Source organism: Colletotrichum scovillei (genome assembly GCF_011075155.1).
Source record: "Colletotrichum scovillei strain TJNH1 chromosome Unknown Contig00011, whole genome shotgun sequence".
Classification (NCBI taxonomy): domain Eukaryota; kingdom Fungi; phylum Ascomycota; class Sordariomycetes; order Glomerellales; family Glomerellaceae; genus Colletotrichum; species Colletotrichum scovillei.
The window spans coordinates 2,249,739-2,263,549 of NW_023336269.1; the positions used below are offsets into that span (position 1 = coordinate 2,249,739).

At 53.8% G+C, this 13,811-nt stretch overlaps 5 protein-coding genes across 5 annotated transcripts; 3 read left to right on the forward strand and 2 right to left on the reverse strand.

The window, feature by feature from the left end:
• Nucleotides 1-25: 25 nt before the first annotated feature.
• HER10_EVM0013353 (acetyl-CoA acetyltransferase) lies at nucleotides 26-1,846 on the reverse strand. Its single transcript, XM_035482715.1, has 3 exons — nucleotides 1,556-1,846; nucleotides 552-1,496; nucleotides 26-492 (listed from the first exon to the last, which is right to left on the reverse strand). The coding sequence occupies exons 1-3, from the start codon at nucleotides 1,694-1,696 to the stop codon at nucleotides 295-297; spliced, it is 1,284 nt and encodes a 427-aa protein (XP_035327470.1). The 5' UTR covers nucleotides 1,697-1,846; the 3' UTR covers nucleotides 26-294.
• Nucleotides 1,847-2,241: 395 nt separating this feature from the next.
• HER10_EVM0003190 (ubiquitin-conjugating enzyme) lies at nucleotides 2,242-3,963 on the forward strand. Its single transcript, XM_035472874.1, has 4 exons — nucleotides 2,242-2,907; nucleotides 2,966-3,030; nucleotides 3,095-3,319; nucleotides 3,400-3,963. Exons 1-4 carry the CDS (start codon nucleotides 2,866-2,868, stop codon nucleotides 3,521-3,523), a joined length of 456 nt encoding a protein of 151 aa, XP_035326679.1. The 5' UTR covers nucleotides 2,242-2,865; the 3' UTR covers nucleotides 3,524-3,963.
• Nucleotides 3,964-4,565: 602 nt separating this feature from the next.
• HER10_EVM0008431 (kinesin heavy chain) lies at nucleotides 4,566-8,592 on the forward strand. Its single transcript, XM_035477954.1, has 3 exons — nucleotides 4,566-5,076; nucleotides 5,147-7,569; nucleotides 7,677-8,592. The coding sequence occupies exons 1-3, from the start codon at nucleotides 4,954-4,956 to the stop codon at nucleotides 7,921-7,923; spliced, it is 2,793 nt and encodes a 930-aa protein (XP_035327055.1). The 5' UTR covers nucleotides 4,566-4,953; the 3' UTR covers nucleotides 7,924-8,592.
• Nucleotides 8,593-8,640: 48 nt separating this feature from the next.
• Nucleotides 8,641-10,298, reverse strand: HER10_EVM0012835 (ubiquitin carrier protein). Its single transcript, XM_035482217.1, has 2 exons — nucleotides 9,982-10,298; nucleotides 8,641-9,889 (listed from the first exon to the last, which is right to left on the reverse strand). Exons 1-2 carry the CDS (start codon nucleotides 10,120-10,122, stop codon nucleotides 8,933-8,935), a joined length of 1,098 nt encoding a protein of 365 aa, XP_035327424.1. The 5' UTR covers nucleotides 10,123-10,298; the 3' UTR covers nucleotides 8,641-8,932.
• A 1,845-nt stretch (nucleotides 10,299-12,143) lies between these two features.
• On the forward strand, nucleotides 12,144-13,769 carry HER10_EVM0011107 (leucine carboxyl methyltransferase). Its single transcript, XM_035480546.1, has 2 exons — nucleotides 12,144-12,660; nucleotides 12,714-13,769. Exons 1-2 carry the CDS (start codon nucleotides 12,396-12,398, stop codon nucleotides 13,535-13,537), a joined length of 1,089 nt encoding a protein of 362 aa, XP_035327281.1. The 5' UTR covers nucleotides 12,144-12,395; the 3' UTR covers nucleotides 13,538-13,769.
• Nucleotides 13,770-13,811: the final 42 nt, after the last annotated feature.

Sequence of the window (13,811 nt, forward strand, 5' to 3'; positions counted from 1 at the left end):
ATAGTGTACTTTGTCAAGAGCAACATTTACGGATGATCTTCGTCAAGTTTTCTACATGGGATATCGCATTTCCAAAAGCATCCGAGCACAGTCTGCTCTTCCATTTGAATTCAACTTTTCACAATTTACGCCTTCTCATATGACGCGCCGAATCCGCTTTGATTATCCTAACCTGGGCGGAAAGTAGCTTCCAAGTCGCGCATGAAGCTAAGCATCTTGTGCATGCCACTTCCCTTTTCCACCCGGCCTAGACGCTGCCAGGAAGCCTACCCGCGACGACGGACACATGGCCAATTACACGGACTCGACACGCTGCACGACGATCGCCGTGGCCGCGCCGCCTCCGTTGCAGATGGCTGCAACACCGTATTCGCCAGGCTTCAGCTGGTGCAGCAGAGTGACGATAATTCGTGATCCGGAGCTACCCAGGGCGTGGCCGAGGGAGATCGCTCCGCCGAGAGGGTTAACTCGAGCACCCTCCAATCCGAGAATCTACGCAATGGCTGTTAGTCGCGATTCATTGATTGATTGATCGTGGACGCTTATGATACCTTTTCATTTGCCTTAATGACAGCGGCAAAAGCTTCGTTGAACTCCCATACGGCGACTTGGTCTTTGGTGATACCCGCTCTCTCAAGTGCAATGGGTACTGCCTTGGCTGGAGCGATGGGGAAGTCGATAGGATCAACCGCGGCGTCGGCCGAGCCGCAGATCTTTGCCAGCACTCGAGAACCGGAACCGTATTTTTGCGCAATCTCCTTGCTGCCCAAAACAAGTGCACTGGCACCGTCATTCAGCGTGGAGGAGTTGGCAGCAGTGACAGTGCCGGTACCGTCGCGCACAAAGGCCGGCTTCAGAGTAGGTACCCTGTCGAACTTGACGTCGAGGTATCCCTCATCAGACTCAATGACTGTGTCGCCCTTCCTTCCGCGAACAGTAACAGGAGCGATCTCCTCGGCAAAGGCGTTGGCTTTCCACGCAGCCTGAGCGCGCTTGTAGGACTCGATAGCGTACTCGTCTTGCATCTCGCGAGAAATCTCGTACTTCTTAGCCGTGTTCTCGGCGCAGTTGCCCATGTGGAATTTGTCGTAGACGTCAGTCAACCCGTCCTTGATCAGGCCGTCCTCCATCTGGACATGCCCGAATGGCGGCAGGCTAGAAGCGCGGGGCACGTAGTAAGGCACCCTCGTCATGTTCTCCATGCCACCAGCAACCTGCGCCTCCGACAGACCGAGCTGGATGTTTTGTGCGGCAAAAACGACGGCTTTCATGCCGGATGCGCAGACCTTGTTGATGGTGATCGCTTCCACACTAGACGGGAGGCCGGCAAAGATCAGAGCCTGGCGAGCCGGCGCCTGCCCAACAGATCCTTGCAGGACATTACCCATGTACACATCGGTGATCTTGTCGACGGGGACTTTGGACTTTTCGATTGCGGACTTGATAGCGACGGCGCCCAGCTGCGGCGCAGTTACACTCGTGAATGAGCCATTGAACTGTCGGCCGTGTTAGTTATGAAAGCTTTGCAGAAGCTTACTGAACCGTTTGTTCTTGCCTTCGCTGTCGGTGTTCTCGAGGCACTGATAATGTATGCGTCCCGAATCTCTTGCCGAAGCGCAGCTCGCGTGGAGAACTGACGGGAAGCCGCTTGCCTAGCCAATTGGCTAGGAAGCCTCGATGATTGTCTGATAAACATGGTGGAATATGCTACAAATGGTATCCGGTATTTCGCAGCAGAAATGCACAAAGTAATGGCGACTTGAGACGATCTTGCAGAGGGAAAAAGGAGCAAGGGAAAAAAAGATAGGATGGTGGCTTGACAGTTTACTTCGAGAGGGATGAAGCGAGCATGTGGAAGGCGCGGGATGATAATACCCCAGGTTCTGCGGTCTTCCTCGGCTTAAGAGGGGGGTGCCTGAGAGGTACAAGGGCGGGGCCGAGCTTCTAAGTGAGGAGTGAGGTCACTTCCCAAGTTTCCCCCAGGTCCTTGGGGGAACCGACCCCCCACCCCGGACCGTGGAAGTAGGGCCAATTCCGCTCGGAAAGCTCGTCGGGCCAAAGGGGTGGAACCGGTTCCGGCTGCTGCAGCAGCGATGTCACTCTTTGCCTGCATTTTGGATGACATTTTCCCCCGGAATTTCGCGGCATACGGATGATCACCGTAATGGCAATCTTGCAGCGCAACTATAAATATTGAACAAGTCAACCTTCAAACAATGTCTGGGTCTGTACATGCGAAAGAAAAGCTACACCCCGCTAGTATGCGAGTTGGTGCATTTGAGTATCTTTCTATAGGTATGCTGCCTCTTGAGGTAAGTTAGGTGCGATTCTCGCCGAAATGGCAAAATAACAAGCGATATGCATGAGCCAAACCCATTCAAGTGTCTGTCAGAAGCACCTCAGTTGAATATTCCATTCAGTTTGCGGTCCAGACGGTGTCATGGACAGACGGGAGGTTTGAGTCGTGACTTCCGCGGGCGTTTGGTACCTACCTATCATATTGGAGACTCTTGAGTGTCATTCTGTTATCGGGCGATTGGCGCTTAGAATCGCTCAACATGATTGGACCAAAATGTGAGACCCACTCACTGGCCCAAGCGGAAGGCGGTGGTGAAGGCGAGTGCTTCCCGCGCCATTCTTTTGGACTCTCGCCTGTGATCCATACGACCATTCTACAACTTTCTTCATCACACATCGTAAGTGACGGAGATCTCCAGACTTTTCAGCATTCCCGACATCCCGCAAGGATATATACGCCGATCCCCCACGCTCTGAACCGACCGCCCGGTTCTCGTCCGTCCCTCCTCGACGGCAGTTGCGATCCTCTGACCCCTCAGTCTTGGTAATCAGTCACCGACCGCCACCATGTCTACCGCTGCCCGCCGTCGCTTGATGCGCGACTTCAAGGTAAGCTACGATGCTCAGAATGACAGTATTTTCTGTTTGGTCCTAACGCAATGAGTAGCGTATGCAGACTGATCCTCCCGCTGGCGTTTCTGCCTCGCCCGTCCCCGACAACGTCATGACCTGGTATGCTCGACCAAACCCCGAGTCTCCCGAATGTGCCAACGGCGACTGACAAGGCATGCTTTAGGAACGCCGTGATTATTGGTCCCGCCGATACCCCATTCGAAGACGGTACCTTCAGACTCGTTATGCAGTTCGAGGAGCAGTACCCCAACAAGCCACCTGCGGTCAAGTTCATCAGCCAGATGTTCCACCCGAACGTCTACGCTACTGGAGAGCTTTGCTTGGACATCCTGCAGAACCGCTGGAGCCCCACGTATGATGTCGCGGCTGTGTTGACGAGCATTCAGAGGTGAGAGATGTCCAACTCGAGAGATTTCGGGTGCCACTCTGCAAGCCAGGAGCCGATTTTTGGCTAACTCGCATTACTAGTTTGCTTAACGACCCAAACACGGGCTCCCCGGCGAACGTTGAAGCGTCGAACCTCTACAAGGACAACCGGAAGGAGTACACGAAGCGGGTTCGTGAGACTGTCGAGAAGAGCTGGGACGATTAAATCGACATGATTATCACGACACATACACACGACAGTTATGAACAAGAATGTTCGCGCCTTACTTCAGCAGGGTATGGCTCGTGTAGGAATAAGCTGCTGGGCTGTGAGGGGATGCTAGAGGGTCGAACGAGGGGCAGATTGACATGAGCTACACCCAGGGCTGGCCAGACAGATGTCTTGATCTTCTTCGCATTAAGCAACTGGGGTACCCGATGAGGTGGGAGTGGGGGTATTTGGCGTTTCGGCTCGTGCTGTCCTCTCTAAGTGGCTTTTGGGGCGACCCCATGTTGCGATAGGCGTTTCGTGGACGTGCTTTGCTTTTCCTATCCGTTGAGTCACCCGTCGTCGGTGACGTTAGGTTCGTCTTCATCTGGCTTTACAGGGGAGTTCGTGGGAAGTGCATTTGGGACCTCATAAGTAGCGAAATACCAAATCTGTTGAACAACATGCGGCCCGTAGTTGTTATTATGAATTCACAGGCGAAAGCGGAGCAGTCCACCATAACAAGACTCGCCCAAAAGGCCAGTCCCCAACTCTCAGTCCACTTGGTCAACCGTGCAAAATGCAAACTCTCGTCAGCAAATCTCTGTCGCGTGCTCGGCCGGATGTTCCTTTAATTAGTGTGCAATGCGCCGGGCCATCTGTAGTACCAACATGCCTGCCCGTCATGGTCAGTGTGCAAGTGCAGCCAGTCCCGTTGGGCACTACATGGGCGATGCGTGCTGCTGTATCCGTCCATTCCAGCAGGAGAACAGGGGACTTTACCCATCTGGGACGGGGACCCCTCGGCTGTGCTTTGGGAAAGACGACGAGGTGGGGATGAAACGACCAGCGTGAAGTGACCATGGCAGGATGGGATTGGTTTGTTTTTGGGCCTGAATACCTTACCTTACCTTACCTTAGCAGTGACTTGTGACTTTCCATGGGAACTGAAGGAACTGTGGGAAGGTACCCGTGGACCTTACTTCCCCCCCTCTGCACCTGCATTCTGTGCTTTGTCTTGCTACCATCAAATAATTCTACGCGATTTCTAGCGCGTCCTGTCATTTGCATCTCAACCCCCCAAAAGCCCCCCCAAAACCCGTTTTCCAAACAATACAACCACACATCTCCCTCCTCTCTCGCTTTCTGACCGACTGCCTTTCTGGCTGCTACTGCCGCTGGTTTGTGCTGTCGCTGTTCCTTTCTCCTTGCATCATCGCCCTGCAAGACCTGCGATATGTCATTCTAGCAGCCTTTCCACATCCGCACACCGTCATTTCATCCCACCCGCCTTGTTTGTGTGTGTCCTTTCAACACAACCCCCCCGTTGCCGAGCTGCGGCTGCCGAGTGCCTCGCAACCACAAACCCCCCTATCTCGCAGCATCTTGTCCCGATCGCAACCTCACGACCCCGGCTTCGACCTCGCTTGGTCTGAAATACCGTCACCATGTCTGGCGCGAACAACAGTATCAAGGTCGTCGCCCGATTCCGTCCACAGAACAAAGTGGAACTGGCGTCGGGCGGCCAGCCTATTGTCTCCTTCAGCAGCGAGGAAACATGTACCCTCGACGTAAGTGCCTCTCTACTCGGTGCTTGACATCGCGCACGCGGGCACTCAGTTGACTCATATAATTCTCTAGTCCAAGGAGGCCCAGGGCTCCTTTACCTTCGACCGTGTCTTCGACATGGAATGTAAGCAGTCCGATATTTTCGACTTTTCCATCCGATCGACTGTCGACGATATTCTCAATGGTTACAACGGAACCGTCTTTGCCTATGGTCAGACAGGTGCCGGAAAATCCTACACCATGATGGGTTCCAGCATCGACGACGAGGAGGGCCGAGGTATTATCCCCCGTATCGTCGAACAAATCTTCGCCAGTATCATGTCTAGTCCCAGCACTATCGAGTACACGGTTCGAGTCAGTTATATGGAAATCTACATGGAGAGGATTCGCGATTTGCTTGCGCCCCAAAACGACAACCTTCCCGTCCACGAAGAAAAGAATCGCGGTGTCTACGTCAAGGGCCTTCTCGAGGTCTATGTTTCCAGCGTCCAGGAAGTATACGAGGTTATGAGAAGAGGTGGAAACGCCCGAGCCGTTTCTGCAACCAACATGAACCAGGAATCTTCCCGTTCGCATTCCATCTTCGTCGTTACCATTACCCAAAAGAATGTCGAGACCGGATCGGCAAAGAGTGGTCAGCTTTTCCTGGTCGATTTGGCCGGTAGCGAAAAGGTTGGAAAGACCGGCGCCAGTGGTCAGACGCTGGAGGAAGCAAAGAAGATCAACAAGAGTTTGAGTGCTCTCGGAATGGTCATCAACGCCTTGACCGACGGCAGATCATCCCACGTCCCCTACCGCGATTCCAAATTGACCCGTATTCTCCAAGAATCTCTGGGAGGTAACAGTCGGACAACACTCATCATTAATTGCTCTCCCAGTAGTTACAACGACGCTGAAACCCTCGGCACCCTCCGATTCGGTACTCGTGCAAAGGCTATCAAGAACAAGGCCAAGATCAACGCCGAGCTCAGTCCCTCCGAACTCAAGGCACTGCTCGGCAAGGCCAGAGGCCAAATTTCGACTTTCGAAACGTATCTCTCAAATTTGGAAGGCGAAGTTCAGCTCTGGCGTGCCGGAGAGGCCGTTCCCAAGGACAGATGGGTGGCCCCCTTGTCCGCAGATGGCGTAGCCGGGACCAAAGCCGAAGCAAAGGCGCCTCGTCCTTCAACACCATCCCGCCTCCTACCCGACAGCAGATCCGAGACCCCAGCCATCTCCGAGCGATCAGGAACACCAAGCTTACCACTCGACAAGGATGAGCGCGACGAATTCCTGCGCCGCGAGAATGAGCTCCAGGACCAGATTGCCGAGAAGGAGTCTCAGTACAACGCAGCAGAAAAGACTCTTCGGGAGACCAAGGAGGAGCTTGCCTACCTCAAGGAGCACGATGCGAAGACTGGGAAGGAAAATGAGAAGCTGAATGGGGAGGTGAACGAGGTCAAGATGCAGATTGAGCGACTTACCTTTGAGGGCAAGGAGGCGCAGATCACCATGGACGCGCTCAAGGAGCAAAATGCCGAGCTGACTGCGGAGCTAGACGAGGTCAAGCAGCAGCTTCTGGACGTGAAGATGAGCGCCAAGGAAACAAGTGCCGTCCTCGATGAGAAGGAGAAGAAGAAGGCTGAGAAGATGGCCAAGATGATGGCTGGCTTCGACCTCGGCGCCGATGTGTTCAGCGACAACGAGAAGGCCATCTCGGAGGCTATTTCCCAACTGGAGGCCCTTCACGAGGTCAGCTCCACTGGCGAAGTTGTCAACCCAGATGAGCTTCAGGCTCTCAAGTCGCGCTTCGTCGAGATCCAAGGAATCGTCAGACAAGCTGAGCTGTCTGTCTACAGTGCTTCCTCGAGCGAAGCCGATGCCCGCCGCAGAGCCGAGCTCGAAGACCGCCTCTCGGCTCTCCAGCAGGAGTACGAGGAGCTCCTGACCCGCAACCTCGGAGAGAACGATGTTGAGGAGATTAAAGCTCGCCTGGAGAGTGCCTACTCCAACAAGCAAACAACGTCCATGGAGCTTGTTGATGAGCTCAAGGCTGAGATTGCCCAGAAGGCTGCCGAGAACTCCAAGATGAAGACCCTTATCGAGGATCTCCAACAGAGAGTCAAGGCTGGTACCGCTGCGCCCATGGCGAACGGCAAGTCGATTCAGCAACAGATTGCGGAATTCGACATTATGAAGAAGAGCCTTATGCGCGATCTTCAGAACCGTTGCGAACGTGTGGTTGAGCTCGAAATCTCGCTTGACGAGACAAGAGAGCAGTATAACAACGTGCTCCGCTCATCCAACAACCGGGCCCAACAGAAGAAGATGGCCTTCCTGGAGAGGAACCTTGAGCAGCTTACTCAGGTTCAGCGCCAGCTCGTCGAGCAGAACTCGGCACTGAAGAAGGAGGTGGCCATTGCTGAGCGTAAACTCATTGCTCGTAACGAGCGCATCCAGAGCTTGGAGAGCCTGCTACAGGATAGCCAGGAGAAGATGGCTTCTGCGAACCACAAGTACGACCCCCTTGCGATCCATGTTTCTGTCTACCCTTCAATCCCTCAATCTCTGTTGTCCTTTTCTGCTTTGCGCCGTACCATTGCTAACAATTCGTACCCTCTAGATTTGAGGTTCAGCTTGCTGCTGTCAAGGAGAGGCTGGAGGCAGCCAAGGCTGGCAGCACTCGCGGCCTGAACTCTCCCTCGCTGGGCGGCTTCAGCTTCTCTGGTGCTGGCAGCCGCATCGCCAAACCCCTCCGTGGTGGTGGTGCTGATAACCAGGGACCTTCCATCCCTGTCATCAACAGCATCCAGCAGAACGAGGGCAGTGCCGGGAAGCGAAGCAGTTGGTTCTTCTCTCAGAAGTCTTAGGTTGCATACCGCATGCCCTGTTATACCCTTGATCCTTTGGGGCACCCTGACGTCGAGAGACCGTACAGGGAAGTACGCCCTAACCCTTTGAATAGACACACCACAACGTACAAGTTAGATCACAGCTTGGTGCGGACTAGACCGCTATACCCCCCACTGTGTTGATCCTGGCGGCGGCAAGATCCCCTTGCTCTTCACAGAGGCCTTTCTTCACCTTGGTTTTCCTTGGTCAGTATACTGGAAAAGAAGACGACGAAATTCGCAAAAGATTCACATGCAAGCTCGAGCACAAATTACGGAACCGGGAAAGAAGAGGTTTCCCTCTCTCTTTTGATGTTGAATTTTGTTCTTCCTCCTGTTTCTTTTGTTTGGGCGGGTTTGCATTGCTGTTGGATTCTGGCTTGACAAGCAAGTTTCTGGGCGGTCTTTTGTCATTGTCGGTCAAGAAAGGAGGATTTTGGTGGCCGTGGGAGGGAGGAGGGTCGAAGGGAAATGATGAGATCCCTTTTTTGTGTTTGAGGGTGGACGACCGACACCACGAGAACATACAGGATGGATGAGAAGAGCGGCTGACGAGGCAAAACTTTTTTGCCTTTTCCCCGCCGTTGCTGCATTGTCTGGGGAGTTGGTATTGTTCACGAAAGGACCTCACTACTTACGAAACCCAAGACATTTGACGGTTTAATGACACTAGAAAGAAAGACTTTAGCTGCTCACGTTCTGATGATGACGATTATGGTGATGCAGTGATTTCAATCTTTCAATCTGTTTTATTTGGGGTATGGAGTTGTGATAACAAGACACAAAGCAGAGACTATTCAGCTAGCTAAGAGACGATTTAGTGCATGGTGATGCGCAAATACAACCACAGCGTTTCAAGCTTTATCCCCTTTCTTCCCATCAACGCATCCTTGCGAGCCTTGAAGGGGGTAACCGATTACATAAGTGCAATTGCCGAAGAGTTTGAGAGAGAGATGGCGCCTGTAGATTTCAGATGCTAGCCAAACATTTATTTAGCGAGCTTGCTGAAGACGATAATCTCGGGAATGACAACGGCGGCCATGAGCGCGAAAGCGGCAAAGGAGACGGCAAAAATCTTGACGTAGAGGATGACCAGGCGCTTCCAGGCGTTGCGGGAGAAGCCGCTCCAGGCGTCGTCCATGGTGGCGTAGCCCTTGCCGCCGACGACGCGGGGCTCGACCTTGCCCTCGAAGGAACGGTCAAAGGGGATGATGGTGTTTGCCTCCTCGGGGATGAGGGAGGCCTGGACGCGGACGAGGACGACGTGGGCGGGGATGACGATGATGATCTGGAAGGCGATGCTGATGAGGGTGATGACGATGCTCTTCCAGGCGTCGGAGCTCTGAGGCTGGGAGACGACCGAGTTGGGCTTGCCGAACTGGAAGTTGGGGAGGTCGAGGCCGAGGGCCCAGCCGACGGCGATGGGGACCCAGGTGGCGACCTGCTCTGCGAGCCAGTAGGCGGCGACGGGCTTCGCGGTGGCGTCAAAGGTGCGCTTGAAGGGCGGGAGGCGCTTCCAGAAGTAGTCGGAGCTCGAGGGGGTGATGACGATGTGGACCCAGACGGCGGAGAGCTGGACGAGGGCGAGGGCGGAGAGGAGGGTCGCGAGGGAGGCGAGGATGTCCGGGAGGAAGGAGGAGAAGATGCCAAAGAGGAAGTTGGTCGCGAGGGCCTGGACAAAGTAGACGCCGAAGCCGCGGAAGTTTGAGCGCCAGCCGCCGTAGGTGGTCAGGAGGCGGTTGATGGAGCGGATGGAGGAGGTGACGGTGGTGGGGCGGCCTCCGGTCACCTTTGTCTGGGGGACGGGGCCGTCGGGGCGAACCTCGGGGCCGGCGGAGGGGATGGCGCCCTCATCTTCGGCGAGGTTGACGGGGTCGTAGGCGGGCGGGTTCTCGTCCTCGACGATGGCGAAGATGGGGTAGACCTGGTGGAGGGTGTAGGAAGTCTAGACGGTGCATGTGTTAGTGGAAAAGAGTTCATCATATGAAGAGCCAGACTGAAAGTGGCCTCGGAAGTGAGGCGGGAGACAAGGCTTACCCAGAGGATGATGGGGAGGAAGACGATGAAGTCGGCGAGGAAGACCCAGAAGGACCAGCCGGGAAGCTGGGGTTCGCGAGGAGTCTCTTCGACGGCCCTCTTATAGACGGCGTCGGCAAAGTGCTGCAGCCGCGTGTACATAATTGCGGTTTGCTCGGCTCCCAAAATCAAGATGACGATGATGATGATGCTGGGAAAAGTACGAATGTTGGAGTTTGAAGGTTCTTTTAAATGAAGGGAAAGAATGAATCGTTAGGAAATGGAGGGGTGTCAGACGTCAAAAGGGAAACGAGCTCTAGGCGGCGATTCACTTGAACATGTCACTGGTCACTGCGCAGCTCCTGCGTCGGGGGGTCACCTCACCTCAATCTACTGAGCGAGGTACTTTGTTGTGACGCGTGAGACGCACCGGGGAGGAAAGTACCTTGCAGAGGAATTACTACCCTACCAGTACCTAGGGAAGTACGCCGCCCGGGATCTTGGGGAGGCGTGGATGCACGACCTAGTGGATAGCGGCAGCTTTCCACCAGGCAGCAGGCTGACACAGCCACTCTCCGTGCCCCACTAAATCCTTCCACATTGGACATTTCGCCTCCCCAGCAGCCAACGGAATGGGCGGTATCGTGGAACGGAGCAATGGCGATGCGCTGCACCATACGGCCTCTAATTCTCGGACAAGCGAGGAACAAGCGACAAGTGACGAAGAGCGAAGGCCATTGAAGCGATTATGTGGATTAAAGCCAAGATTATGAAAGTCATCGAGTTGTCATTCCATGGCTATCTTGGCTTTGAGCGGTACCGCTGGGCAGGGCTGTTGGGCTGCTGGAACTAGGTTTCTGTGCCGCCAGCTTGCATGCCTGCTTACCTGCAATGCCTACAACTTCACGCCGGTTCGCGCTTTTCCACTTGCTTCTTCCATTTTGTTCGTCGAGATCAGGGTAACGTGTTGCCGCCCGGTCAAAGTTGACCTGTTTACGAGGCTGTCGACTTTGGGATATTCGATGCTTGCGTCGCCTTATTCCGTGACGGCTCTGTTCGCCATTTGGTCTTTTGGGGGAGAGGAGGCCGCCTGCATGAAACCTGTTATTTGGCCTTTACTTTCTCACTGTGTAGTGTCCTGTCTTTGCATGATTGGCATCGGACTCTGTTCGTCGGTTTCGAAAAAGTCTCTATGCCATCCGTGACATCGGACGATCCCTCCAAGAAACTTTGTAGACCATCGAATAACGAGCGGCGCGTGTTCCTGAAGCTTATTCGGTCACGGGGTGCCCAACCCCGACATATCCGAAAGGATTCGCACATCTGTTTGGGGGTCCTTTCAGACGCTGGCCCCCTTAGTAGTGTCTTTGTTGACGATGTCTACCTTACAACTCATTGGTAAAATGTTGAGCCATGCACGCTCGGTGTTGATTAGACCTTGTGGCCACTACTTCCGAGAAGACTACATTATAATTCGAGTATAACTCATTCAAAGCCGAGCTTTGAGGTTCTGGCATCCGTGTCTGCACGTAGATTCTTCTCAAATTGGCTCGATAGATCTGTAAGCACTTGTGTTAGTACCATTGCTGTCCAGATATTCATCTCGCTGCCATGTCTTGATTTCGTTGGCAAAGTGTATGTTTCGGTGACTCGGAATGTGTTGGCATTGAGCAGTCAGTGTCAGACTTTGTAATTCTAATCTACGAGTAGTCGGTTCTGTCAACTCATCGGATGCCATCATGCTTTTGGCTCTCGACGTATTCTTTCTAATTATGGTACCCGGTAGAACGCTTTTCGTGTTGGCTGAAAAGAGAGAAATGAATAGATCCGGTCCAGGTAAGAGCCAATCCTGAGGGATTCATTCCACTTCAACGCCAAAGGTATTAGGTAGCTTCTGCATCTTTCTGATCCTCAGCATTCGCAAGCAGCGCTCTGATAGATGTTGCTTATTCGACTGATCTCGAATATTCAGATTCGAATGCTCGTACGAGAGGTGAGTGCTGGAAAGGGCTCGGGTGTCTGGTATGAGTGAGTAGTGGTTTCGGCGATCTAATGCTCGGAACATAGGTACCTGGTCAAGCTTGATGACTTAGAAGTCAGCCAAACTGACAATCAAGTCTACAAGAACTTCAAACTTACTCTAAGTTTCGAAGACTATTGCGGATATATCGTCAACTCTTAGCAAAAGATGGAAGACGACGTTGCGGGGAGTGCCAGGCACAGGCACCGGCCCTTAGTGGACAACGGAGTCGGCTCCGGACCGTTAGAGGCGTCTGGGCACGGGCCATACCCTATTCCACTGATTGACACGCAGCGTTGCACTACGATGCCCCACCTAACAGTTTCCCTCCTACGTCACCCGCACCTACACCTCACTAACGCTGTTCCCGGAACATCTTCCACCTCACGGCCGCTCCCCCGCAACAGCATACCTCATGTCTGGAAATCCAATACCAAACCTGCTCTCACTCCGCGGAGCGAGAGGTGGCCGGGTTGGTCGCGGGCGCGGAAGAGGTCCCGGCGGCGGCCCCTCATCCTCCGGCCCGACTCACGATCAGACGATTCAGGGAACTGACGATGACGCTGCCGGCTCACGTTTGAGTGCTGTCAATGTCGGATATCTCGCCGACTCCTACGCCCACTTCTTTGTTGATAACATCAATGGACCCCCTCCAAGGAGACTCCCAATCATCAATCGAGGTCCGTGTCTCTGGTCTGCTTCCGTCGAGTATGGAGGCTGACCGCTATCTCAGGCACTTATACGAGGACCGTTGCTCTCGATAATCTCATTGACAGCTTCTTGGACGGGTCTGACAGTGCGCAACCTGGTTCAAATGAGAGACAAATCATTTCACTAGGCGCTGGCACCGACACACGCCCGTTTCGTCTCTTTCCCAGGGCAAAAAGGCCTCAGCTTGTCTACCATGAGATAGATTTCTCAGTCACAGTTCGCAAGAAGGCACGTATAGTGCAAGCAGCCCCTCCATTGCGAAACATCCTCGGAGTCCCCTCGGTTGAGGAAGACGGTTCATGGAGTTGTCAGCCATCCGCATCAGACAAATACTATTGTCATGCACGGGATCTCAGAGAAATGGTGCAGGACGGCGCAACACCTCTTGCGGGCATCAGAACAGACATCCCTACTCTACTCATCTCAGAATGCTGCCTCTGCTACCTAGAGACATCTATAACGAAGCAAGTCGTGTCTTTGTTTGAGCAAAAGATCCCCAATCTCGCCATTGTGGTGTACGAACCAATCAGGCCTGACGACCCTTTCGGCAAGATGATGACCTCCAACCTTGCAGCAAGGAGAATACGCATGCCTACTCTGGAGAATTACAAGCTGCCACAGGATCAGACGCAGCGTCTCCGCGATGCAGGCTTCGAACACGCCAAGGCGCTGACCGTGGAACGGATTTGGGAAAGCTGGGTGCCAAGTGAGGAAAAGGAGAGAGTGGACCGTTTAGAGGGCCTCGACGAGGTGGAGGAGTGGAAGCTGTTGGCTGACCACTACGTTATCGCATGGGGATGGAGAGGCGCCGGGTTTACGATGGGAAATGCCGACGGGGAGCTGTGAGTTACCCAAGCAAGCCGCAAGACAGCTGTGCCGCTTCGCTTAAGCAGAGACATTATTAATTGAGATGTGTCTCAAACCGGCAAACCAACGCTGAACTGTCAGCTACCCCCCCCTTTCTGACAGATGATTTACTCCCTCTTCGTCACCAACCTAATTGAGGCTCTGCTTGGCTTCTCGGACTTGGATTTTGGTGGTTCTCTCTCAAGTCACCATGGTCACGGGGATGTTGCATGCGTGATCCTAGAAACTCTCCCAGGTCGTCTCTTCCGAGGTA

Excerpts from the sequence above, each read along its gene's own strand:
- HER10_EVM0012835 (XM_035482217.1), bottom strand. The coding sequence starts at position 10,122 with ATGTACACGCGGCTGCAGCACTTTGCCGACGCCGTCTATAAGAGGGCC. Across the intron at positions 9,890-9,981 it reads TCCTCCCCATCATCCTCTGG|ACTTCCTACACCCTCCACCA; the intron begins GTAAGCCTTGTC and ends TGCACCGTCTAG.
- HER10_EVM0011107 (XM_035480546.1), top strand. The coding sequence starts at position 12,396 with ATGTCTGGAAATCCAATACCAAACCTGCTCTCACTCCGCGGAGCGAGA. Across the intron at positions 12,661-12,713 it reads ACTCCCAATCATCAATCGAG|GCACTTATACGAGGACCGTT; the intron begins GTCCGTGTCTCT and ends CCGCTATCTCAG.
- HER10_EVM0008431 (XM_035477954.1), top strand. The coding sequence starts at position 4,954 with ATGTCTGGCGCGAACAACAGTATCAAGGTCGTCGCCCGATTCCGTCCA. Across the intron at positions 5,077-5,146 it reads AGGAAACATGTACCCTCGAC|TCCAAGGAGGCCCAGGGCTC; the intron begins GTAAGTGCCTCT and ends ATAATTCTCTAG. Across the intron at positions 7,570-7,676 it reads ATGGCTTCTGCGAACCACAA|ATTTGAGGTTCAGCTTGCTG; the intron begins GTACGACCCCCT and ends CGTACCCTCTAG.
- HER10_EVM0003190 (XM_035472874.1), top strand. The coding sequence starts at position 2,866 with ATGTCTACCGCTGCCCGCCGTCGCTTGATGCGCGACTTCAAG. Across the intron at positions 2,908-2,965 it reads GCTTGATGCGCGACTTCAAG|CGTATGCAGACTGATCCTCC; the intron begins GTAAGCTACGAT and ends CGCAATGAGTAG. Across the intron at positions 3,320-3,399 it reads GTGTTGACGAGCATTCAGAG|TTTGCTTAACGACCCAAACA; the intron begins GTGAGAGATGTC and ends TCGCATTACTAG.
- HER10_EVM0013353 (XM_035482715.1), bottom strand. The coding sequence starts at position 1,696 with ATGTTTATCAGACAATCATCGAGGCTTCCTAGCCAATTGGCTAGGCAA. Across the intron at positions 1,497-1,555 it reads CGAGAACACCGACAGCGAAG|TTCAATGGCTCATTCACGAG; the intron begins GCAAGAACAAAC and ends CACGGCCGACAG. Across the intron at positions 493-551 it reads TCATTAAGGCAAATGAAAAG|ATTCTCGGATTGGAGGGTGC; the intron begins GTATCATAAGCG and ends GCCATTGCGTAG.